The sequence below is a fragment of the Sinohyriopsis cumingii genome, chromosome 10 (genome assembly GCF_028554795.1).
Source record: "Sinohyriopsis cumingii isolate HCF-2022 chromosome 10, ASM2855479v2, whole genome shotgun sequence".
Taxonomy (NCBI): Eukaryota; Metazoa; Mollusca; class Bivalvia; order Unionida; family Unionidae; genus Sinohyriopsis; species Sinohyriopsis cumingii.
Window position 1 is genome coordinate 56955172 of NC_142970.1, and position 26531 is coordinate 56981702.

At 37.3% G+C, this 26531-nt stretch overlaps 1 protein-coding gene across 7 annotated transcripts in view; it reads right to left on the reverse strand.

Annotated features, from left to right (window-relative positions):
* Positions 1-26531, reverse strand: part of LOC149790198 (dual specificity calcium/calmodulin-dependent 3',5'-cyclic nucleotide phosphodiesterase 1A-like) — a 558379-nt gene that overhangs the window by 6332 nt on the left and 525516 nt on the right. For all 7 annotated transcript variants that reach the window (XM_089972190.1, XM_089972192.1, XM_089972191.1 and 4 more), the window contains 6 exons: positions 26264-26364; positions 21022-21147; positions 17671-17772; positions 12636-12756; positions 11267-11348; positions 10422-10790 (listed from right to left, as the gene is read on the reverse strand). In XM_089972190.1, the coding sequence (XP_089828316.1) occupies positions 10422-10790; positions 11267-11348; positions 12636-12756; positions 17671-17772; positions 21022-21147; positions 26264-26364 (901 nt within the window). The remainder of the gene's footprint in view (positions 1-10421; positions 10791-11266; positions 11349-12635; positions 12757-17670; positions 17773-21021; positions 21148-26263; positions 26365-26531) is intronic.

Genomic DNA, 26531 nt, shown 5'->3' on the forward strand with positions numbered 1-26531 from the left:
ATTGTCACATATGACAAGGACAGATGGGGAGAGGAGAATGTTTGTTTGTTATATTTGAAAATGGCGGATAAAACACTAGGCAAATCCATACTTATGGCAAAGAAACGCACATCATTACTACTGAACACCCACACACGTGTTTACAAACTCTCTGAAAGGGGACAACGATTATGTATTTACTATCGCAAATAAGCACATTTAAATATAGGTTATCTATTATCTTCCACACCACTACCACCCTCACCCCCCCCCACACAAATTAGTACCAAAGGGTGTAGACTATGTGATGCAAACTATTCAGTGTCAGTGGTTTTCTATATGCTTTACTGTATCAAACTAAGTTCACTTTCTTAAAAATGTACTGTTTTCATTTTCGTTTTCTTAGATGTGATACATCGACTGACATGTTCACAATGCACTGTTTTCATTTTCGTCGTCATATATGTGATACACGGACTGATCTGCTATGTACTGTTGTCAGTTTCATCGTCTTAGTTGTGATACACTGACTGACCTCCTAACAATGAAATGTCTTCATGTTCGTCGTCCTAAATGTGATACACTGACTGACATCCTAACAATGAAATGTCTTCGTATTCGTCGTCCTAAATGTGATACACTGACTGACCTCCTAACAATGAAATGTCTTCATATTCGTCGTCCTAGATGTGATACACTGACTGACCTCCTAACAATGAAATGTCTTCGTATTCGTCGTCCTAAATGTGATACACTGACTGACCTCCTAACAATGAAATGTCTTCGTATTCGTCGTCCTAGATGTGATACACTGACTGACATCCTAACAATGAAATGTCTTCGTATTCGTCGTCCTAAATGTGATACACTGACTGACCTCCTAACAATGAAATGTCTTCATATTCGTCGTCCTAGATGTGATACACTGACTGACATCCAACAATGAAATGTCTTCATATTCGTCGTCCTAGATGTGATACACTGATTGACCTGCTAACCATGAACTTTTGACAGCTTCATCTTCCAATATGTGATACACAGACTGACCTGCGAACAAATACATGTTTTCATTTTCGTCGTCCTAGATATGATGTACAGACTGACCTGCTAACTACTGTTGTCAGTTTCAATGTGCTATATGTGATACAACGAATGACGTCCTATTGATGAAATGTCTTCATAATCGTCAGTAATATGTGATACACCGACTGACGAGTTGTTGCTGAAACAAAACAGTGCGAAATTGCTACACCGTAACATAAGGTTAGAATGTAACGTGAGATAAAGTTTTCGCTTACTTTACGAGGGTTACTCTCTCTCTCTCTCTCTCTCCACGCATGTTGTAATCAGCGAACGGTATATAAGTACTTGACTAATATATGAACCGACAAAAAAGATCTTGGTTCAAAGTACTGGAGCGTTTACACTTTTCAAGTATAAAATAACGGTATCTTTACTGTGAATCAACAACAAAAACTATTAAAGTCGCCCATACTATCATTTTATTTTTCTATTTCAGTAATTTTTAAAACGGTGGGAGGAAAATACAGACGAGTAAATGAAAACATGAAACAAAATATTATCGAAGGGTCTACATAATTTTAAACATTGCAAATTGTCGAGCTTATTAAATTTTGACATTACAAAGGAAAACTAAAGGGGAATATAGTAATTTAACATTTTAAATGTAGTTATAGGGGCCAACAGGAATTTAACATTACAAAGGTAACTATATGGGGCATACAGGAATTTAACATTTTAAATCTAGTTATAGGGACCTACAGGAATTTAACATTACAAAGGTAACTATAGGGGCATACAGGAATTTAACATTTTAAATGTAGTTACAGGGACCTACAGGAATTTAACATTACAAATGTAACTATAGGGGCCTAAAGGAATTTAACATGCTGGGTTGGTATATACTTGCATCGGAATTTAACATTAAAGATGTATGGCCGGCAAAGGTAAACAAACATTGAAAGCCAATATAGCCTTATACCGACTTCGACGTGAACTGGACATAAGAGCATTACAAACCTATTAATAGCTGCTGGATTACCTTCACAATCCAATACTAAATTTAATATCAGATAAACTTCCTTAGGCGATTCTGTTCCAATTCTGCAATTGACTGTTGGTGACAAAGCCAGGGATACATGACCACAATGTCAAACTGGGTCAGAATGTTTGACGTCATCTAGTATTTTGTGTGCTTTTAGGTTTCGACGTTTTTCGTTCGTGTTTTCTAAACACCAAAACAACAGACACTATTCTTGTACTCAACTGATTCTTTTGAGAAATCAAATGGAGAAGACAACAAATCTTTGCTATACTGTCAAATAATGCCAGAATTTGAAGTTAGATACAGTTTCTTGTATTGTAAGATTGTTGCATATTCTGTTTATTTATTCTAAACAGCAAACAACATTGTTCTGCTATATGCCTGCCTCATCGAAAGAGCAAACGTTGATAAAGGCATCGGACAAGGCTGCACCATCACGCAATGCAAGAATTCAGCGTAAGGTTTTCGTATACTTTAAGGAAGTTACATTTTTCTCTTTGGTTTTCTTGTGTTTTTTTTGTTTCTTCAAACGACAAACAACGTGCGTTTACTTGTGCTACTCGTAAGGATTCAAAGGTTTTATGTCTGAACTTCCCGTAGAGAAAATAACCGCGTTAATCATTGATTTGTTAGAGTCAATATTCAAACCAGTTGAAAAGAAAATGTCAGAACCAAAGCAATAGGCAGGTTTCTTGTTTGCTTTATCGAGCAAATATTTAAATACCAAATACATTAGTAAAACGATCCTCAACGGATAATTATATTGCAATGACGCTTACACATAATGTATAAACGTAATCAATGCAATCTTTTTCTATATATTTGATTTCTGTATGTCAAATTTCGAATGAATCTTGTCACATGAAAGAAAAGAAAATTATACAAAGATTTATTTGTCACCTTTACAATACCTAAATTGGAAAAAAAAAACGACGAAACGTTTCACAAAAAAATACTGAATCGTGTTCAACAATTTTCCGAAGCCAACGGATGTCATATTTGATTTTCCTGATTTGATGCTTTCATTTCCTACCTTAGAGTTAAAGTAGCTTTTTGTGATACCACCCCCACCCCCCATCTCGTTTGCTAACCCAACGGAGGTAAATCATAGAGTTCTAATATGCTCTCTTCAATGGATGCTGGCTCTATCATAGGGTCAAAATTAAAACATATTCATCCGTCTGTTAACATCTAATTGTATTACTCTGAAGCAGTGTATAAACAACTCTGAAGTATGGTGTAGACCTTTCACCGACGACAAAACTTTGGGTTATAGCGTTACATTATTGTATTCTTAACGTTATACAAGAGCATTTATTTTTATGACGAATACTGAGATCAGTTCTTTTTAAACTTCAGAAATAAATGACTATCGACATGCTTGCTACCAACCAGCAGAGCAAAAGTATGACTAAATACATGTATGTATGTATGTATGTATGTATGTATGTATGTATGTATGTATGTATATATATATATATATATATATATATATATATATATATATATATATATATATATATATATATATATATATATATATATATATAAATTGCTATAAATTGGACTATTCATTTGCTCATATATATTTCGTTTATCTGAATGTTTTAAAGACTGCTACAATAGAATGAATCAAACAATGATTGCAAGGGTGGTAAGAACCGTTCCTTCAGTTTTTGTTGACAGTAAAAGTGTGATACTTTTATACTTGACAAACACAAACACTCCAGTATATTTATAAAAAGATCAGGAAGGAAACTGTTTTCTCTCTTCATAAGTCAGTCAGATAGCAGAACATTGTATGGTGTTTGCTGTTTTAACAGCACCAAGAGAAACTCTAACTTGTGTTCATGTTCTAAACAGCAAAAAGAGAAATTCCAACGTTCTTACAGTACACGAAAACTTTATCCTACACAAAATGCTGCCCTTTCTTATAAGGTATAGCAATACCTTGACAGTGGAGCAATGCCTTGACGGTATAGCAATGCCTTGACAGTGTAACACTGCCTTGACGCTATAGCAATGCCTTGACAGTGTAGCAATGCCTGGCTGTCTTTTACACCAAAGGCGCATTAATACGTATAGAAGGCAGGTCAGCGTGTCAAATATATGGAGAAACAACAGTACATTTATAACACTAAACCAAACTTGATCTATGCAACATGGACACTGGACATTTTGGAACACGCCTGCAAATGAATATAGCCTTTTTATCCATGGTTGAATAATATAAAAATGTATTTGTACGGATTAGTCTTCATCATATACCCTGCAATGACTGCACACTAGTTCCCCTCTGTGTGACTGCCTGTGTGTGTTTGTGGGGTGTTAGTAAATAACCCCTCTTTTATTGTGATAATATGCGATAGTACCTACACCATGGAGGCCCCAACTGTTAAACCTATGGAATAATGTTAAATTTCCCTTGACGTTATACAGACTCCTATGAAGATGATGGCCAAAATGTTCATTCCCACTAAAGCCTTACAGGCCAATTTGATGGCCCTCATTTGTACTCTTGAAGCTACTATTGTTCATTCCCACTAAAGCCATACAGGCCAATTTTGATGCCCCTCATTTGTACTCTTAAATCTATTAATTGTTCATTCCCACTAAAGGAATACAGGCCAATTTGATGCCCCTCATTTGTACTCTTGAATCTACTATTGTTCATTCCCACTAAAGCCATACAGGCCAATTTGATGCCCCTCATTTGTACTCTTGAATCTACTATTGTTCATTCCCACTAAAGCCATACAGGCCATTTTGATGCCTCTCATTTGTACTCTTGAATCTACTATTGTTCATTCCCACTCAAGCCATACAGGCCATTTTGATGCCTCTCATTTGTACTCTTGAATCTACTATTGTTCATTCCCACTAAACCTATACAGGCCAATTTGATGCCCCTCATTTGTACTCTTGAATCTACTATATCTGGAACAGAGATAAAATGAATATTTTCACCTGTTAATAGAACATCTGTTTACCAGGTAAACTTGAAGCCATAAATGAAAGAGATGAAATAAGAGATAAGACAGATGGCGATATTTTCAGGTGCTGTCGTCATCTTCCTGTCTGACGCTCCACAATATTAAAGCGTCTGTCTCATGAGATATCAAAATCTACATGGAACGCAGAAGAGTCCACAATTTGAAGCAGACACTCATCACTACCGCTGCAATCACAGTTTGATTCATCTTCCCCAAACATCACATCTACGCTGGTAAGAGAGGAGGATGTGGATTCCGATCTCCAGCTAACGGCCTGAATAATGTCAGTTAAAGAACAGTTCCGGTCAAATGTCGTTGCTAGTGGCAACTGCTCTAACATGAGCTAAAATGTGTAATAATTTCATTTGACCTGGGGTTATTTCTTAATAAGCAGAGCGAATAACCTACTTTATCTAGAAAGAAAGAGCATGTGCTAATATACCAACTTGTTCTATTTTAAAAGGTAAAATAGGCGTTATCTCCCTCGACTCAGCAGCTCTGTCCTTTTAAGATACCATTTCAAAGTTCGTACTGGATCTTGTTGGTGACCTTGAGTAGACGTGTGCAAAATGTACAGTGGCATCATTACAAAAGCTTGGTTATCCATAGATGGGAGCCTGTTCTTGGGGATGAAAGAGGGTCCAGTCATGCGTTAAACTGGTTTGTGTTGTCGGAACTGCATGTAATTAGGGACCAAACTGCATGTAATTAGGGACCATTTATAGGGCATGCGTTTCGCTGATTCTGCCCGCCGTCGCTAGTGCAATTGGAAAGCAGGTTTTATATGAAAGGTGAGTCAACGATGCCCTTGAAAGTTGATCAAATGTCGTCTTGTTCAACTAGCATAGGTTCCACTTTGGGAACAGAGCCAAAGATTTTCGTCGTGTATAAACAAAGTTGGAAAGAAGGCATGATACATCTGTGTCTCGTACGTTTTTTTTTCTATGAGGACGAAAGGTGTCAGCGATTGTGGAGTAATAACCATTAATCGTACTTGATGCTAATTTTCTCCCTTCAAAAAGCCAAAGGAGAAAAGTAGCTATTTGGGATATAGATACCGTCAGAAGTTTGATGTGTGAAAATTTGACACCTGCCTTCGTATGCTTTCAGAAAGATGGGTCTTCTTGCTTTAGAAATTCTCTCACGACTGGTTGTGAGAAACTTTTAATTTTAGATCCCGTTTAATATGATACAGACGTGCATGTTCAGTAGCTCTGTGTTGCGATGGAGCAACCGACGTCGTGGTTGTCTGTCCACATGATGAAACATTTCGATTTTTCAGAGAATTTCCGTTGCGAGATTGATGTTTATCTACGACTTCTTCCATCTGAGTGGTGCGATGAGGATGAGGGAACACCGATTGTCTTACTTTCTGTATCGCCTTTGGAACCAGATGTGTTTGCAGGCGTACGCATCCAGGTCGTTCCAATCCTAAAAAAACACAGTGACTGGTCAAGCTTTTGGAACGGGAACTGGGGAGTTTGGTATTCTAGCTTGTTGCACAGAGATCCACCAATGTTTGGTCCCATCAGTTACATATCTGAGTGACAACGAGGGGCGGAGAGACCATTCCGTCAGTATTATTTGCTTGCTTGTGGACTAAGAATCTGCTTGTATATTTAGTCGTCCTGGAATATGGAGACCTTGGACGTGGATGTGTTGTTGATAACATCATATTAGAAAGTCACATACCAGTATGCAAAGGTCTGTGGACTTGTTTCAACTAGCTGTTTGAGATAGGTCACCACCTAGAGTTGTCGGATATAATGAGGACTCCCTTTCCATCTAAGGAGGACTCCTTTTCCACTTAAATATTCCTATCACCAGTGAAAGGCTTTCAAAATGGTCTTCATCTCTATTATATCGATATATAGATGCCCTTCCTGAGGAGACCACACTCCAATGGCTTCTCTAAAAGAAGTTGATAGTTGTGCCCTCTAATCTCCTCTACTTGCATTCGTACAGACCGTGATTTCTGGCGGTTGTGTATGCAGAGGTATATCCCGCTACGACGTTAGGTTGATCCAGTTCCGCAGATGGTACCTCATATTGGTACAGATGGCGAGAGATTGGTCCAGTGGAGGAAATCTTGGCATCTTTTAGGATAAAAAAATCATTCGTAACAGGCACATATACAAGCGACATAGGACAATGAAAACCTACTGCCGCACTGAGCAAGCCTAGTAGGCGAAGGAATTCCCGTGTGGATAGAGTTTTCTTCGTACAAAAGAAGCCACCATGGTCCGGATTTTCCATGCCGTTCCTGAGAGAGACGTATTCTGTTTATCTGTGTTGAACTCAATACCAAGATGAACAAATTTTTTATATGGTACTAGGTCGGATTTGTCCTGGTCGACAAGAAAGCCCGGATTATTAGAAGGTGTAACAAAGGTTATCATGCCGTATTCTAAGACACGACTCACATGATGTTTTGCCGCAGTAGAGATGATCAAGACGTGAGCAATTACTCCATTAATCAGACATTTGAAGACCCTAGACTGATGCTCGGTCCAAATGGAAGAGCTCCGAATCGGCACAAGATGTCGTTGTAGGCGAATCGCAGGTACTTCATGGAAGTTTTGTGAATAGTGATGTGAAGTTATGCGCCCTTTTTGTTTGCTATGATTGAAAAGTTTGTCTTTTGGACGTCATTCAAATGCGCCGTGGCTTTTCCGTTGAGAAACAAGGAACGTGAATGATTTGATTAAGAGCGCTTAGGTTGATGACAGGGCAGAGAGTGCCGTTTTCCTTTGTAAAAAGAAAAATATGGAATAACACCACGCCACTGTTCCCAATCTGATTAAAATCAGATCTCTGTTGTCCTACGTGAAGATCTAACGACCATTTAAGGATCAAGTTCTGGTGTCTTTTGAATTAGCTAATGGAAATGCAGCTTTCAAAAATCTGAATGTGAATCAAATCATTCGGTACACATTCATCCTTTTCACCCAGACTACTGTCTCCAAACGCGATGATATAAGACTTCATCTGATTGGCTGATAAAATCAGCGATAATGGTAATGACAAAGGTTACCAGAAAATTACCCCTAAACGGTCGCTGTCAAATCTTCATGTATAACAGTGAAGATATGATTTTAATCAGATTGCCTCTTTTCCGTTCAAGGTCGTGTATTTCTTGCTAAAAAGTGGTGGCTTTAAATGGGTCTCTTGGGAGTTTTGTAGCTGATGAAACTCTCGACAGAGAAGGATGTCTGTTTAATGTGATGAAAAATCTTGTTTCATTCCTCAGCAAAGAACTGAAGCCTTCTTCCTACCGGGATCGGGGGCCCCGAGTAGCCGAGTGGTCTAAAGCGCTCACCGTTCCGGAGCACTGCCATCTCACCTCTGTCTGCGTGGGTTCGAGTCTCAGGCTCGGCTAACGTGGGTATGTGAGAAAGCCTGCCAGTAGCTTCTCGTGGGTCGGTGGTTCTTCCCGGGATTTTCCAGGGTTCTTCCTGCACCAGTTATACTGGCCGCCATGTATAGCCTATCTTGTGCTGAAAAATGGCGTTAAACCCTATAACAACAACATTAACAAAAATCCTACCGGGATCTGTGGTAAGGTTGGGGTGGAGATGATGTCAAGATAAAGGCGATCGTGTACAGAAACGTCGATGCAATTTTAGAACCACCGAAAAAGAAACTGGATGCCAGGCGCTTTTGTGAGTAAAATAGGCAGTTGATGCTTGGATCTCATATTTGACGATGCAGGCAGTTCAACATGGCGGTAGCTCTACCAGATTGAGAGAAGAATGATTTGTTAGATTATTCCTTATTCTTATAAGATCAACTGATGCTGGAGCTCAAGTCCAGGTAGTTGTTGGACTTTGATGAGTAGGGCAGAACTCCGGAGGAAAAACTCTGAGAGCTTCATCGAATAAGACTCTCAAGGCTAAGTCTTCCCGCGATACCCTATAGTCAAGAAACGACGAATGAACTTGAGGCCAAGCATAGTCGTCTTTGCTTTCATAAGGTGAGATTAGTATCTCATGTGTTGCCTGAGAATTAGCTGACGAAGAATGTTGAGTTCAGCCGCTTACTAAAATCGTGGAGTGCCCTTAAATTGGTTCTGTGACTTCCAAGCGGTCGATGGTTAAAAGGTGCATTCTAATGGTAAGGGGGCTGAGACATTTGCGAAGCGACATCTGTTGGAATTTAAAGCTCCAAACTTGGCATTGTAAAATAATGAGCATCATGTAGCAGTGTGTGGGTTAGACTGGTCTCCGTAATGGCTCGTATATAGTAGGTTAGACATGCCGTACGACAGAATTTCTTTCAGAGGCTTATTGTGTATATGTAGTGTATATGTAGTGGCTGTCGCACCTTATGATCCATTGTATATGGCTTAGTCCGGTCGTAACGGAAGTAGGCCATCTTTGTGGGTAGGACGTTGTCCGATGCATTATATTTGGACGAATTATAGACGTTTGATCCACGTAACAGGTCCGCTCGTCTGCCAAAAGGACAAAAAAGATGATACATTCTTTGACCGTGATAAGTTCATTGTGAGCAGTGTGTGTGTATGTGTGTGTGTGATTTGGAATTTTAACGTAGCTTTAACGATTTTTCAGTCATATCGGTACGATGTCTGCAGTGTGACAGTTTATAGTGATGTCTAGCACTGGGGCATCATGCCGCAGACATGTAGCATGATGTCCCACCCGTCACATTATCCTGACACCAGGCCGACCAGTCCTAACACTAATCTCTTAATGCTGAGCGCCTAGCGAGGCAGCTGTTAGTACCATTTTTATAAGTTTTTGGTATGACTCGACCGGGGATCGAACCCACGACATTCCGCATCCGAGGCGGACGCTCTAACCACTAGGCCACCGGAGCGGTCATTGTGAACAGAATAGAGTATGACGAATTCCTTGTCAACAGGACAATAAAAAGAGAAATTTCTTGTCAAAAAGAGAAAATAAGGACGATAAATCCCACGTGAAAATGACAAAAAGGATGATACATTCGTTGTCAAAATGAGAAAAAAGGATGATACTTTTTATGTCAACAAGACAGAAAAATGAATGATAAATTCCTTGTGGACGTGACAAAACAGGACGATAAATGCACTGAAAGATGGACAAAAGATAGATAATACATTCCTCGAAAGTATGACAAAAAAGGATCATAAATTATATGTAAACTGGAGAAATGATAAATTAGTTGTGAACAGGAAACAATGAGTGATAAATTCCTTGTGAACAGGTCCAAAAAAGGATTATTGGTTCCTAGTAAACAGGGAAAAAACGATGATGTATTCCTTTTCAACAGGAAATGGATGATTTGTGATAAAAGTTGATCCACACTGATATCTAATATTCTGTTAAAAGATATGCATAACCTAATAGTTGATCAATAAAACTGATAAAAAGATTATTTACCTTTGATTGCCCTCTCTTTCCAGCATGCTTTGTTCTTTGTTAAGCATTCATTCCATGGCCTCTTTAATTCAAATTTAGACGATGTTGAGGAACGTGATGTATTACTCCTTAGACTGGAAGTACTTCCGCCAATGCTGCTCTTAGGACTTTGAGTACTGCCCCCTGTGGTGCTCTTCAGACTAGGAGTACTTGTCCCTGAAGAAGAACCGGATACGGAAGAGGATTGCTGCTGGGTTTTTTCCTGAGATTCCTCGACGATGACGCTACCGCTTGGGGTGGGAGTCGGTTGATTAAAGAGCGGCGGGAGTATCTTTTCCAACATATCTCCCATGACTTGAAAACTTGGTTCAACGATAAAATCAATGAAACCTGTCAAAAGATATTGAATTGTATGGCTTCTTGTATTGTGTGCACCTGATGATAAAGAATCCCATAAATATTAGGCATGAAATCAATATGCTCATAATTCGGCTGAAATATTAGTGATTGACAAAATATTTGTACATCTCTAACGAGTAAAGATATGGACTTTTTGGATTAATTTTTTTCTCTCAAAAACTTGCATAGTAGAGAATATGTTAGTCTACACTATGTACTGCTTCCTGTCTGTGATTGAATTAGAGATGATGGCAAACTTTACTATTAACGTTTTTTTTTTCTTTATTAACGTTGATATGCTTTAATGTTGTATGATTCGATGATTTCTGACTTTTCCTAACGTGGACATGTTCTAATAATGTCCACATGATTCGGTGCATTTTATATACGTTTTCATAACGATGATGTGTTACGAATGTATGTATAATGAAAACGTGACATCAAATCTGATGACGAAAACTCCCCACCTGTTTGAGACTCGGCGACAAGTGTGCTCTTTCTATCACAGAGTGGTGAGAATGGCAATCCTAGTTCTTTCTCTCTGTCACCCTGAAATGAAGAAATACGTATATCTTGTTTGTTTAATGTAGACCAAAATATCCAACATGTAATACAAAGTATACGACTAATGTGTAACTGATACTCTGTTTATATCTTTAATGCTTTGTTTGTTTGGCTGGTTGTTTCGTTTTCTTTCCTCTTTTCATGTGTGTGTGTGTGTGTGTGTGTGTGAGGAATATGAGTTCATATGAGTTCATATATCTACTCTTCCAGTATTTTATTGTATTCATTTTCAAGAAACAAATAAAAGTGCTCCTGGATGTAGAAATCAGGCACAAAAGGTCTGATACTATAACATCGTTTTTTTGTGGGGGTAAAACCTTTATGGATTTCATGGTTGCAACAGGCAACACGAATTTACAAACCAAATGAATAAAAACACAAAGTTAAAGACCCAACGAACAATCAATACAAAGTTACAGACCCAACCAACAAAAGCATGAAGTTAAAGATCCAACCAACAAAAGCACGAAGTTAAAGATCCAAAATATAAAAACACGAAGTTAAAGACCCAACCAAGAAAAATACGAACTTACAGACACAAGCAACAAAAATACAAACTTAAAGACCCAACCAATCAAAACAAGAAGTTACAGACCCAATCAACAAAAATACGAAGTTATAGATCCAACCAACAAAAACACAAAGTTTAAGCCCCAACCGGCAAAAACACGAAGTTAAAACCTAACCTATAAGAACACGAAGTTAAAGACCCAACCAGCAATAACATAAATACTGAAACAATAGGGGAAAAACCGGCATTTCAACTAAATTATAACAGTCATAATCTTAGAATTTTATATTTTATACTAAATATGTCTTAGTTATTAAAACTCTAACTTCCACTCAGGACAACTACTAGAACTTGCAGCAATGATATAACGGTGCAAATTAGCTACAAGGAAAATTTTCGGTAGATTATCATCAATAGTTTCTCTGGTATTTGACGAAAGATTACAGCAAATGCCCACTGTCACTCGTGAAAGTCCGGTTCATGTCAGAGCTTAGACTTGTTCTGAAACTGAGTCACTTAAGGCAATAAATAAATAAATAAATAAATACAACAATAAATAAATAAATAAATAAAAATAAATAAATAAATAAATAAATAAATAAGTCAATAATCAAATTTAAAAATAAAATAAAAAATAAACAAATAAATAAAAAAAATTAATAAATAAATACATTTTAAAAAATAAAACAATAAAATAAACAAAAAATAAATAAAAAGATAAATTTCAAAAAAATATAAATAAATAAATAAATATGCACAACCTGTCGGAAGAACTCCTCAAGGAGAAGCTCCGTCCAGTGTTTGTGGAGTTCCCAGTCCTTGGCTGGATGACTGATGTCAGCACAGTGTAGGACTAGTGAGAGCGCTTTTGGCTTGTCAATGCTGAAAAGAACGTTCTTCATTATTAGCCAGCAAATCAAAGAACGAATAAATGAATTCACGCATAAACTTATATTATTCGTACTGGCCAGAATGTCAAAAAAGTAAAATCCTCTCCGATCTTAAAATCGTCATTTTTAGCCTTATAAACGGAAGAACATGATCGACCTTATGTACAGAATATGTTACACCAGGACCATGCATGTTTATATAATAGTCAAATCAAAAAGCATACAAATCTCAGGAAAACATCTTGCTACGCAATCGCTTTGTGAGGAACGCCTCTTTATATACGATCGCTTTGTGACGAACACCTCTTCATACACAATCGCTTTGTGAGGAACACCTCTTCATACACGATCGCTTTGTGACGAACACCTCTTCATAAACGATCGCTTTGTGAGGAACACCTCTTCATACACGATTGCTTTGTGAGGAACACTTCTTCATACACGATCGCTTTGTGAGGAACACCTCTTCATACACAATCGCTTTGTGAGGAACACCTCTTCATACACAATCGCTTTGTGAGGAACACCTCTTCATACACGATCGCTTTGTGAGGAATACCTCTTCATATACGATCGCTTTGTGAGGAACACCTCTTCATACACGATCGCTTTGTGAGGAACACTTCTTGCTATACCATCGCCTTGTGAGGAACACCTTTTGCTACAAATGGCTTTGACGATATGGTTAATTTCCTTTTGCAATACCTCTGTTGTCGTTGAATGTTGCATGTTCACCAAAGCAACGTTGAGGTCCACATACCAAATTTGGGGTGCCTGAACATTCATTAAACTCTCATGAGGTCCATATACCATTTTGGGGTGACTGGCCGTTTATTAAACTGCCATGAGGTCCATACACTAGTTTTGGGTGACTGACCTTTTGTTAAACCGTTATGAGGTCCATACACCATTTTGTGGAGATTGGCCATTTATTAAACTGACATGAGGTAAAGACACCATTTTGGGGGTGGTTGATCGTTTATTAAACCGTTATGAGGCCCATATACCATTTTGCGTTGACTGACCGTTCTGTAAACTGCCACGAGGTCGATATACCATTCAGGGGTGACTGACCATTTATTAAACCATTCTGAGGTCCATATATGATTTTGGGGTTACTGACCATTTATTAAACTGTTGTGAGGTCCATATGCCATTTTGGGGTTACTGATTGTTTATTAAACCGTTATGATGTCCATATACCATTTAAAGGTGACTGACCGTTGCGTAAATTGCCAAGAGGTCGACATACCCTTTGTAGGGTAAATGACCGTTCCATAAACTGCCATGAGGTACATGTATCATTTTTGGTGTGACTGACCGTTACATAGACTGCCATGAGGTCCCTATACCGATTTTAGGGAAATGTCCCTTTCATAAACTATGTCTACACACCATTTTTGGGGTGGCTGGCTATTCCATAAACTGCCAAAAGTTCCATATACCATGTTTGGGGTACATGACCATTCCACAAACAGCCAAGTGGTCCATATCTCATTTTTGGAATGACTGTCTGTCATAAACTGCCAAGAGGTACATACACCATATTTTGGTGATTGACCGCTCCATAAAATGCCATGAGATCAATACGCCATCTTTGGGGTGAATGACCGTTGCATAATCTGCCATGAGGTCCATATATATATATATTGGTGTATGTAGGTAAAACAGGATATTTCCTGAGAAAAGACTTTGTCGGTCGCCACATTAAACATTTTTTTTTTTGTCATCGTACATCTTTGCTACCAGTCATTGTGTTGATACAACTGCACCTTAATTAGGCAAGTCTTCATAAGTGTTAAATGAAATTTGTTTTAATATATATATTTCATAGTGAGATACTTAAATATATATGAGAGGAAGATGATAGCGACGTTAGTGTTTCCATTATGTATGTTATTCAGAACCATAGTTTCATTTACGCCACTGTCATTTTTATTCGGCTTCTTCAGTCCCTCCCACCTTCCCTCTCTCCGTCCACATCATGATATACAGATTTAAAAATCTGTCAACCATGGTCTCTCTTGTATACATTTATTTACGATCAGATGCTATCAAGAATGTCTCCAAACAGCAGAAAGTACTGTTTAAGAATTAGCTTCTACATCACTGAGGGAAACTTGTCAGTGACTACCCTTTGCTATGTATCACTATACCTACATGACCCTTTGCTATGTATCACTACACTTACACGACCCTTTGCTATGTATCACTACACTTACATGACCCTTTGCTATGTATCACTACACTTACATGACCCTTTGCTATGTATCACTACACTTACATGACCATTTGCTATGTATCACTACACTTACATGACCCTTTGCTATGTATCACTACACTTACATGACCCTTTGCTATGTATCACTACACTTACACGACCCTTTGCTATGTACACTACACTTACACGACCCTTTGCTATGTACCTCACTTACATGACCCTTGCTATGTATCACTATACTTACATGACCCACTGCTATGTATCACTACACTTACATGACCCTTTGCTATGTATCACTACACTTACATGACCCTTTGCTATGTATCACTACATTTACATGACCCTTTGCTATGTATCACTACACTTACATGACCCTTTGCTATGTACACTCCACTTACACGACCCTTTGCTATGTACACTACACTTACATGACCCTTTGCTATGTATCACTACACTTACATGACCCTCTGCTATGTACACTACACTTACATGACCCTTTGCTATATATCATCTTTACAGTACTGTATACCAAAAAAAATCGACAACAAACAGTACAAATGTTAATATGAAAAAAGTCCCAATAAGCACCTCGTAATTAAATATATTAATAAACACTTAAGTAGCAATTAGAACTCGTATTACAATTTTGTTTCAAACAGATGCCAAGGCCACATACAAATGTATGTTTGACTGTAGAAATAAACAAAATAAAGAACGGAAATCATTACAAGTAATCAATCGTTAAAATCTGTTATTTAAAGCTGTTACACTGTATAATCTTTCAGACACAACCGTCAGTGACGTGTCGAGATAAACCACCCCAAAGAGTTTAAAATCGGGCATGAAACGTGTTAACACAGATAAAAATGTCTTCATTTTCGTACGAACACAGTCCTTATTTTAACGGAATACATAATTTAAAGCACGTGTACAAAGTACATTTTTTTAAATTTTGCAGTCCGACAAGTATTTTAAAAATTTTGGAACTTCTTCTTAACGATATAGTAATACAGCTCTTAATCGCATTTCCATAAAATTGATAAAACCCTAGCAATCGGACCACGTTTCGATTTTAAAACCATAATAAAAAGAAAATCTAGGTTTAATGAATAGATACACAGAGATCTTTCAATCATGAATTGGAAACGTTCTGTATTCTCACATGTGGCTTCACTGCTTGTGACAATGTTTTCACTTCACTCGTGAAATATTTCCGTGTATCTGCTCAAAGGTTTAGATAGTCTCTATAAATACGATTTTGGTAAGTATTGGATAAATACAATTTTAGTTAATCAAATGAAACATTTCTCTTCAACAAATTTTAAATAATTTGTCTTTGAATTCATTGTTTTGTTTTTGATTTTCCTTAGAGTGATACGTAAAGGGCCGAAACAAAGCAAACCCACGAAATCTCATATGTGGATGGACATATGTAAGTTATAGTAAGGGTCATTACATAGAAAAGTAAAGGATACCAATTTTTCCAAGTAAAATATGTTAATTCGAGAATACTTACCCAATCATAATTCCTTAAGAGAACTACTACTACTTCGCAAATCCAGCCCTCCCAGATGCTACTTTTAACTAAAGAGAGCTAAACATTGTCTGCCGACCTATGTCGCAGTCGAGCAGAGTGATCTCCACTTAGATATGAAGATTAGCGGCAAAGTCTAAGAACGTGTCAGTAACTACTGGAGCGGAAGGCACTCTCTCGATCGATGTAATTGCGGGTTGGCAGGGAGAATGTATGTGTATAATGACTGAGATAGTATTCTCGAAGATACATATTTTACTAGGACAATTTGGTTTCTTCTGTAAATACGTTACTCAATCATAATACCTTAGGAGACTTGGTAAGAGGTGGAGGGATGTAGATCCCCTTACTCCGGAGAGACCATCTCCTGTCCCCTTAGGTATGTGAGACAGTTTCTAGGTAACCCGACTGAAAGAGACTCCGTCTGTCGGGACGCGGCTTCAATAAAAGCCAACAAAATAACACAGATTTATCTTTTGGAATATCCGTATGTGATTGTACCGGTAACTAGTGAATCTTGAAAACAATTACACAAAATATATTGTATTATATTAAAGATCCACACTCCAGTTAAAAGCTGTGACCTGGTGCAAAACGCGAGAATACTTTTTTAAAATAAAAATATATTTTTAAAAAAAATAGCATAGCCTTAATTACATATATTGACAGGACCCTGATTTTCAAAGGAAAGAAATTTGTAGCCGCGAAAGAAGCTAAATAAGCTCATGTTAATATCGTATTGAGATTCGATTTAAAATATAAGGGGAAGTAACTCAAATATCACTATCATTAAAAGTGAACAGTAATCGCTAAGCTTTGGTATTTAAATATTTTGGAAGCATCATGGCTTACCTGTATTCGGATTATGATTTGATAAATATTGTCATTGGACACAGTACGTTTCATTTTATGGACTGTGTCTGACTTTGGTGGGACAGACCATTTCAAGTTTTTCTTCTGAGGGGGGGATATCATAAGACGATATTTTTTCAGCTAATATGACGAAAAGAACTAGTCATTTTGTGTACAAATCAACGCACGACCTACCTACCTACCTACCTACATACATACATACATACATGCATACATACGTGCGAGGCTAAGTGTTGAATAAATTAATAATCTTTCTTGACAGTAAAACCTAAGCTTACTTTTCTGGCATGTTGAGCAGGTTCTTCATGTTTTTGATCTGGGTGAAATGAAAGGACATGTCCGTAGCCAGCACCATGTCGATAACAAGACTCCGGAAGTCCCTGAAATATATACATGTGCAATATGTACTTAATATATTCATCTGTCACATAGTCGGTACACTTTACTTACAGTATCTTCAGTACATAATACTGTTGTTATGAGAACATGTTAACATATCTCTTTGTGTGAATCTGATTCGTCCAAATAAGCCCATGAAGTTCTTATGCATTATTCTGATTCTGACTGGCTGCGACCGTGGGAATTCTCCTTACGCGTCATCTGACGCTTTTTTCACACAATTAATATCAACATTTTGGCAACATTATTTCTAATCGATCGATGTACGGGGGTAGCGAATACATGTCATCTCAATCGCAGTATAGCCAATTTACACTCACAGAAGCTCGTTACAAATAAAATTTAAAAATTCGATCGTTTACCAGAGGGCGAGGACAACTTTAACGTATGACAAGCGTGATTTAAATGTTAACTCAGAAAATCAGTAAATCAACTCATTTCTGTTTAGGGAAGAATGTGGATATATGCGACTCTATTAACTGAGCAAAGTTCGTCAACCACAGCATTTTGTTTTCGCAGTAAAATAGCTCCAATGGTCTAATATATGGATGATCTCACATGGGTCATGATTTAATATTGAATTTATTAAACGATTTGAATAATGTCCAGCTTTTGCTCGACAAGACTCGCAAAAGCTTGACATTATTCTATAAGTTTCATAAATTTAATATTAAATCATTACCCGTTTGATATTATTTTTATCAGATAGTAATTATTTCAGTGTAAATTATTTAGATGGAAAGAAGAACGAATAATTTCGTTCATTCTGACAGACGATGCACCTTTCATTTGTTGTGGGTAAAAAATAGTCTCAACCAAAGTTTAACTAGTATTGACATTTAAAAGTAGAAAATACTTTTCTTACAAACTTTATTCAATACTGGCACTTTTTACAACCGTTTAACACACTTCTTGGAACTGAACTAACTCCAAAACAGAATCTCCTCGCCCACCCATTTATTACAAACACTATTTCACAATTAATGCAAGTTTCAGTCTTTGCAGTATCGCATATCTTATAGCATAGCCTACTAGTATGTTGACTCTCTGACGTATATCAAGCATCTCGACTACTTTGATTTTGTTGTTGTTGTTGTTATAGGGTTTAACGCCATTTTTCTGCACAAGATCGGCTATACATGGCGGCAAGTATTAATGATGGAGGAAGAACCCGGGAAAATCCCGGAAAGAACCACCGATCCACGAGAAGCTACCGGCAAGCTTTCTCACATATCCACCTTGGCCGAGACTGAGACTCGAACCTACGCAGATAGAGGTGAGATGGCAGTGATCCGTGACGGAAAGCGCTTTAGACCACTTGGCCACCGACTACTTTGAAACCGTAGCATGGATACAGTCAGGCAAACGCTTCTTTCCTTGACTTTATTCATGAATTCGCTCTGTTTTTTTCTTTTTCTGTTTAAGTTCCTTGGATAACGAATGTACATGTATTAGTTTCAACTATTACACATCATAATTAACAAACCAGGTCAATTAAACAAAACAAATGGTAGAACTACCATTTAGGGACTCAGTGAGTGACGTCAGTTGCCAAATTAGGTCTATGACGAAGAGGACAGAGAGCTGGTGAGATATTCTGAAAAATCAGAAGATAGTTTGATATGCAGAGGGGTCTGTTTTACTGAACGAATACAACACTCGTGTGAATTCTGCTAGATGTCAGTTGTTTCCCCTTATTTCCAAGGTTTCTCGACAACAAACGTTGCCTGCTTGAAGTTCTAATAACGCAACACGCCGGTACTTAAATACCATAAAATACTAATCACAACTCAAACACTAAATACGGGGAACTATTTTCCTACTCTTTACCATATTCACCATCATAGCAACAATAAAGGGCGTATCCAAATAATGGAACAATCCCTTGTACATTCTTCCATTGTAAAAAATATCAGTCCCTATCACAAATATTTCACATGGAGATACACAATAAATCAACACATTTAGATTGAAATAGAAACGACTTGCCTCCAAGCCTCACTTATCCGGCTCTGACCTGAACTCACTGTTAATCTAAACCATACCGTCACGAAATCTCATCAACACCGCACAATGTGACCTTTGCCCCTAGATCATAGATAACTGCTACGGCTGAAGCATAGTACCCCAGCACCGAAGTCCCATAATCAAACCCGTATTCAGAAGAATATGATACATGTATAAAATGGAAACGTAAATACAAATGGCATATACCCGAGATTTATTACACAGTTTTGGTAGCTGAATAATAAAATTCACTGTGTAGAAAATTCAGAAGTGAAGATCGATCAAGATTTCCACGAATGTTAATACATCCCTTCCTAATGCGGTAAGCCTTTGAGAACTCGTGTCCCCAAAAAATCTCTGGCAAATTTTTTTTCTCTGTGCACGATTTGTGTTCATTACGCTATTTATTGGAAATGGATATTATAGCATAATAATAAAATCATTTCCCAGACAGAAAATTCAGTCTGCAAAAGGTATGTGGTCGATTACTTCTGTTTGTCAAATGAACTAGACGCGATTCCTGAAAATTCGTAACACTATTAGCAGACATAACAAAGAAAAGCTATTCCAGTGTGTGTTACTAATTCGTCATTACTCGAGTACATTGCTGAATGCTAAAAAAAATACATATGGAGTAATGAATTAATTATAAAAATAACATTAGTGTACTAGTTCATTGGTGGATTAACACGGGTCACCACGTTAGAGAGGGTAGATATGATTGCACGTGAACATTTTCATTTTATTATGATAGCTAAGACTTTACGAGAGAGAGAGACAGACAGACAGACAGACAGACAGCACATCTAAAGATAAAAAATCTAATTCTTACTCAGATTTCAATCAAATTCTGACATCTGATTGCCTGAAGTCAACTTATTGACCAATCAAACGTTATAATTTTTGTTTATTTCGTCTGAGTACGAGTCATTCGAAGCATCTTAGTTTTGTCTGCGAAACAATATAAAGCCTTGCATGTATGTCAGAGCAGTAATTTACAGAAAAAAATCATAATTATTGTTCGCTGGAAATTTCATTGCACAAAAGGATCACACTTTATTCTGAGGCGCAACTAAACGATAGAGCTGAATACGAGTGCAGTGTTTGGCCAGAAAGCCTCTGATATTACCGAGTTTACGTGTATATTAGATTCTAAATGCAAATGGAATCGTCGTAAGTAATGAGGATGGAACCTTGAAGAACGGGAAATGAGTAATAAATACCTGTATTCTTCCTTGCTGAGATTTGATAAAATATTGCTTTCCTCTTGCTTCAGCAACCGGAAACTTGAACTGATGTGATGGTTTTCTAAAACTGCCCTATCGTTATACAACAAAGCGATTTCGGACCTGCAAAGAAAATAGTAAAGTAAAGAAATACGACAAAGTGCCATTACAGGTTTACAAATTTAAGAAGAACAATAAATAAAAAAATCCGCCAAATTTTAAGCCTTCTCTATGCATTGTTCCAAGCGTATTTCGCCAAAATTATTCAAGCCTAAACTTTAGATCAGCATTCAGCGACGTGACACCAACTTTATCTGCATAAATCTTTAGTTTAAATCTAGACTTGAGCCACTTTATTGGTCAGTTTGATGTAACGCTTCACTTTCTGCAAAACAGGTCGCTGGATTCTAGACGTATGTTTGAATCCATGCGCAAGTTGTGTTAATGAAATCCAGACATGTTTGTTACAACTACAGGTCGAACCTAAAGGTATAACAATCACATGTCCAGACTTGACTACAGGTCGGACCTAAAACGATACCAATCATAGGTCCAGACTTGACTACAGGTCGGACCTAAAACGATACCAATCATATATCCAGACTTGACTATAGGTCGGACCTAAAAGGATACCAATCATATGTCCAGACTTGACTACAGGTCGGACCTAAAAGGATACCAATCATAGGTCCAGACTTGACTATAGGTCGGACCTAAAAGGATACCAATCATAGGTCCTGACTTGACTACAGGTCGGATCTAAAAGGATACCAATCATATGTCCAGACTTGACTATAGGTCGGACCTAAAAAAGGATACCAATCATATGTCTAGACTTAACAGTATTAGTATCTCAATTTTAAGATCCCGTTGGAGAATAGTTGAAATTCATTAATTGTGTGCACATATATTAGTTATTCTTGCAGCAAGAAACATGAGTATTTTGCTTCTTTATGATATTATGTCACTTTAACAGCCTTGACAATAATGTAAATAATCGGTGTGCGGCATCGCTAAATGAGAATTGCTTTTTCAGTCAGTTTGGGTAAAATAGTTTTAAAATGTCATAAATGTAATTTATTGAAACATATTAGTCCATCCCAAACCCACTACCCTCCCCAATCAACTTTGTCTGTATGATCCACCAATGACAATCATTTCAACACAGGTCAATTATAAAATGGCTGTTGAGGTGGTCTTTTGGCGAGTGAATTTAATATTATAAGGCTTGATTCAGTTGCATGTTTATCATATAATAACTGAAAACAAAGTATTTTCTGCATAAATGGCGGATATATTTCATCTTGTATTACAAAAACGATATCACGTTTTTGCACCTCACGATGAAAAATATATCCGGTATTAAAGTAGAATAAAATATTCTATTACAAAGTGACATCATTATTGTCACACGTGTCCGTAGCGTCTTGTTAAGTTCACGTGACCTCCATATTACAGTGTTTCCCCTAGCAACTAGGATAATGGTACAATCAGTTACTTTCTAAAATATGACTAACTAACCTCATAATATTTGATACGGCTGTTTTACATCTCAGAATAAATTACAGATAAGATTATATTTCCAAAATATGATAATTTCATTTTTCTTTAAGTGCCGCTATTAATGGTGCAAGTATACGATACAGGAAGACAAAATCTACTGATGGAAAGACGTCTGGATGGATTCGTAAGTGCAGTATTTCTTGATATTTTGTCAGCATGTTCACGTTTTATTCTATTGGGGCGGATAGGGGTTGCTTGGCAAGTTGGGATAAAGTAGTTTTGAGGTAACACATTTTTGGCTGTTACCAAGTTTGCGGTAGTTTCTAAGGGAGTTAGAATTTCTAGGCCAGTACTGTTCATTGGCTGTGTGTCTGGAACATTATTTTTATTAGTTTCTGGTCTATTTATATATTTTTTAAAATATCAGTGTTTGTTAGATTTGAAGATAATTCCGTCAGGCATAACAGAACACAGCAAGGGTTGCTCCCCTTGAAAAGTAGTTCCTATCAACTGCACACTACAACCGAAATCCGAGATAAGAAAAGTAAAGTCAGCAAATCAACTAGATTTTCCTGTTTTATAGGCGAGAAAGGTTAATGACATCCATTATATTAATATCCGGGCTGGAAACCTGTTTCAGGTAGGTAAGTAAATATCTGATTGACCAATCAGGAAATGAGTTACTGCGTTTTCTAAGAGAATATACTTGATAATGCGCCGGAATGAAATAAGATGAATAACTTTTATAATAATAATGAAATGAGATTAATAACTTTTATAATAATAATAATGAAATAAGATGAATAACTTTTATAATAATAATGAAATGAGATTAATAACTTTTATAATAATAATGAAATAAAGATTAATAACTTTTATAATAATAATGAAATAAGACGAATAACTTTTCACCGCCCGAATAGATATGGATAACATTATGATCACGAAATCTGAAGCTATTTTTGACGCTTGCGCTGACTAGCTCAAGGTAATGCCGCCTCTCCTCAGAGGAACCATGTGCAAATGAAGCAAAACGCAAAGACTTTTTCATAAATGTTTTAGTGTGCTGTTTTACCTCGAATAGGAAAGATAATTACTTTTATACTTTATTTTTTGTTCGGTAAGTCGATGACATCGAGCGTGATCCAATAAGAGAGTTATAATATATATATATATATATATATATATATATATATATATATATATATATATATATATATATATATATATATATATATATATATATATATATATATATATTGCTAACAAATACGTTTGAGCTTAAATAAAAAGAAATGCTTGCTTAGAATGAATTTCGAATGTGTCGTGGGTGACAAACTTAAATATTTTCACTTGTGGCTTCGCCGTAAAGGAAAATACTGCACTTGTAACCCACTCGATGACATACATCTGTTAGTCTCTCGTTTCAAGCAATTATTCTATGCATCCTGGGGACCAATGCAGGCTCAGTGGTTAGCGTGCTGGGCTCAGGACAGAAAGGGTGAGGGATCAAACGTTACATTCGAATCCTACTTGCATTGAGGTAAAGCACAAATCCAAGCCAATCATCTGTGTTTTTTGGTTCATTATTGCGCATTATCTCAATATATATTCGAATAAGTGTCGAACATTAATTCCACAAAATCTTAGCAAAACATATTACCATTATATATGCAATAAATATTGAAACCTAATACAAAAAATTTACGCTTGAAAGATGTGATTTTCCATCAATGAAATTAACGTAAAGGGTAAGAACTGAGTCTGTCCACTACAAGTGCAGACGCAATATTAAAATCATGCAAATTTATCTAGGGATAATTGTCTTGTAAAATTACTCATGTAAGTGTTTTGCGAAACATCATCTTCCTCACAAACGAATCTACGATGAATATGCCATCTGACCTTTATAAATTGTAAACTCGAAATCTGTATAGCTCTCCAGTAAAACAAACCAACTGGTAAAAAAATCGAAATGGAACTTTTGACTAGGTACTGAAATAACATCTCATCTAAATTTTATTGATCATCTAAATTTTATTGATCTGAATAAAACGTTACAAGAAGATCAGAGATATCGCAGCATTATTTTGAAACTGGAAACCGTGCTTGCTTTAAAACTCGGATGTTAGTGCTGATTCAGTCACACGACACTGGTGTCACTTCTAATGCTACATGCAGACTTGATTGCAATGTTTCAACTGTCATTGCAAAAACGACCCTGCAGATCAGTAATTTCCTATCACGTGACTCATCAGCTGTTGTTTTGGAGAATAAGTTTTCAGATGTTCAGGACATTGTTATGTAGCCTCCAATCAAGGAATAACAAGCTCTCTGTCAACGAATATGCTGAAAATGATCGCTGTTGAATGTAGACAACTGAAATTGATTGGTGTGTCGTGTAGATTTGACTGGTGTGGTTGTTGTTGTTGTAGGGTTTAACGCCATTTTTCAACACAAGATAGGCTATACATGGCGGCCAGTATTAATGGTGGAGGAAGAACCCGGAAAAAACACCGAACCAAGAGAAGCTACTGGCAAGCCTTCTCACATACCAACATTGGCCGAACCCGAAACTCGAACCCATGCAGACAGAGGTGAGATGGCAGTGATCCGTAACGGTGAGCGCTTTCGACTACTTGGCCACACGGGGCCCCTGACTGGTGTGGAGTGTAGATGATCTCTAAAAAAGAATGGCGTTGATTGTAGAAGAGAGCTGAAACTGACTAGTGCTGAGTGTAGAAGATGAATATTGAAGGGACTCAGGTCGCAACAATTACTTCCAGTTCAGTAAACACGAATGTAGTCCTAGTCTTTTTTAAAGCAGCTTTTCCTCTCCCGTTTGACGGTGACACCAAACTTTGATTTAGGCTTTACTGGTATTTATTTCAAGGTAATTGTTTATTCTTTAGAATATGACCATTATAATATAGTTGTCTGTGCCTCTTTCAGCAGCTGTGCAATGTTAGTGACAAGGCATTTATGCTGATCCGGAAGTGAAATATGTTGTCTTGTTTACGGTTGAACTTCTCAAATCACGCAAGATAACCAGTGACAAGAGATTCACCGTCATTTAATGTATTAAGGTATTTTCAATTAACATATGGTCGATTAGGATTTGAATACAGTGAAAAGTTTAGTACTAAGAAAAACAAATGCAGATGCCGTTTAGGAACAATAATTGTGATCTGAGTGCATACAAAATCCCCAACACAGTGCCCTAACAACTGACCTGTACACAAACGGATCCGGATGAATGGCCAGACGAGGGCAGTACTATATGCCAAACAAACTGCTCGATCGGGCATACAAAGATAGTAAAGAGGCTCAAAATATATTCACCCAGTGGCGTATTAAAAGTAAATAGCGCCCGGGACGATGCTTGAGGCGCAAAGGGATGTTGGCGCACCAACACATCTGGCGCCCAGGACAACTGCCCCGTCCTCCCCTCCCGGGTTAGCACGCTACTGTATTCACCTTTGATTCAGCAACCTCTTTCATATCATGTAGACCGAATCGTCCTATACAGACAAGATTATTTCTTTTACTTGTCATAACGCATCTCTCTGCATAAGTCCATAACTCAATAGTCAACTGGATGAGCAACTAACCAAGCCGCAAGGCCTCACTGAATCGGGATGGACACATCTAAATCTGACAATAGGACTCATCCGCACTCATGGCGGTCATTTTATCAGATGACAGACTAGTGACACGATGTCTTTGTATGACTTACCCTGTCATAATGTGGAAATTATTTGTGGTTCCTGTGTGCTCATAGTCGTGTACTAATGCTGCAAATATTGTTGCGAACACCTCCAGGTCTGATAACCAATTCTGAAAACGACAAAACAGCATAAGATGAATGTATAATTGACTGTTGATCGTATCGAAGATGTGTAATTCAAGTTAAAGATGTACGATTTGTAAGACCAACGCTAATTGCGCATCTCGAAATGACGTTATTAAATATGATGTCACCTTGGTTATGATATCACATGTTA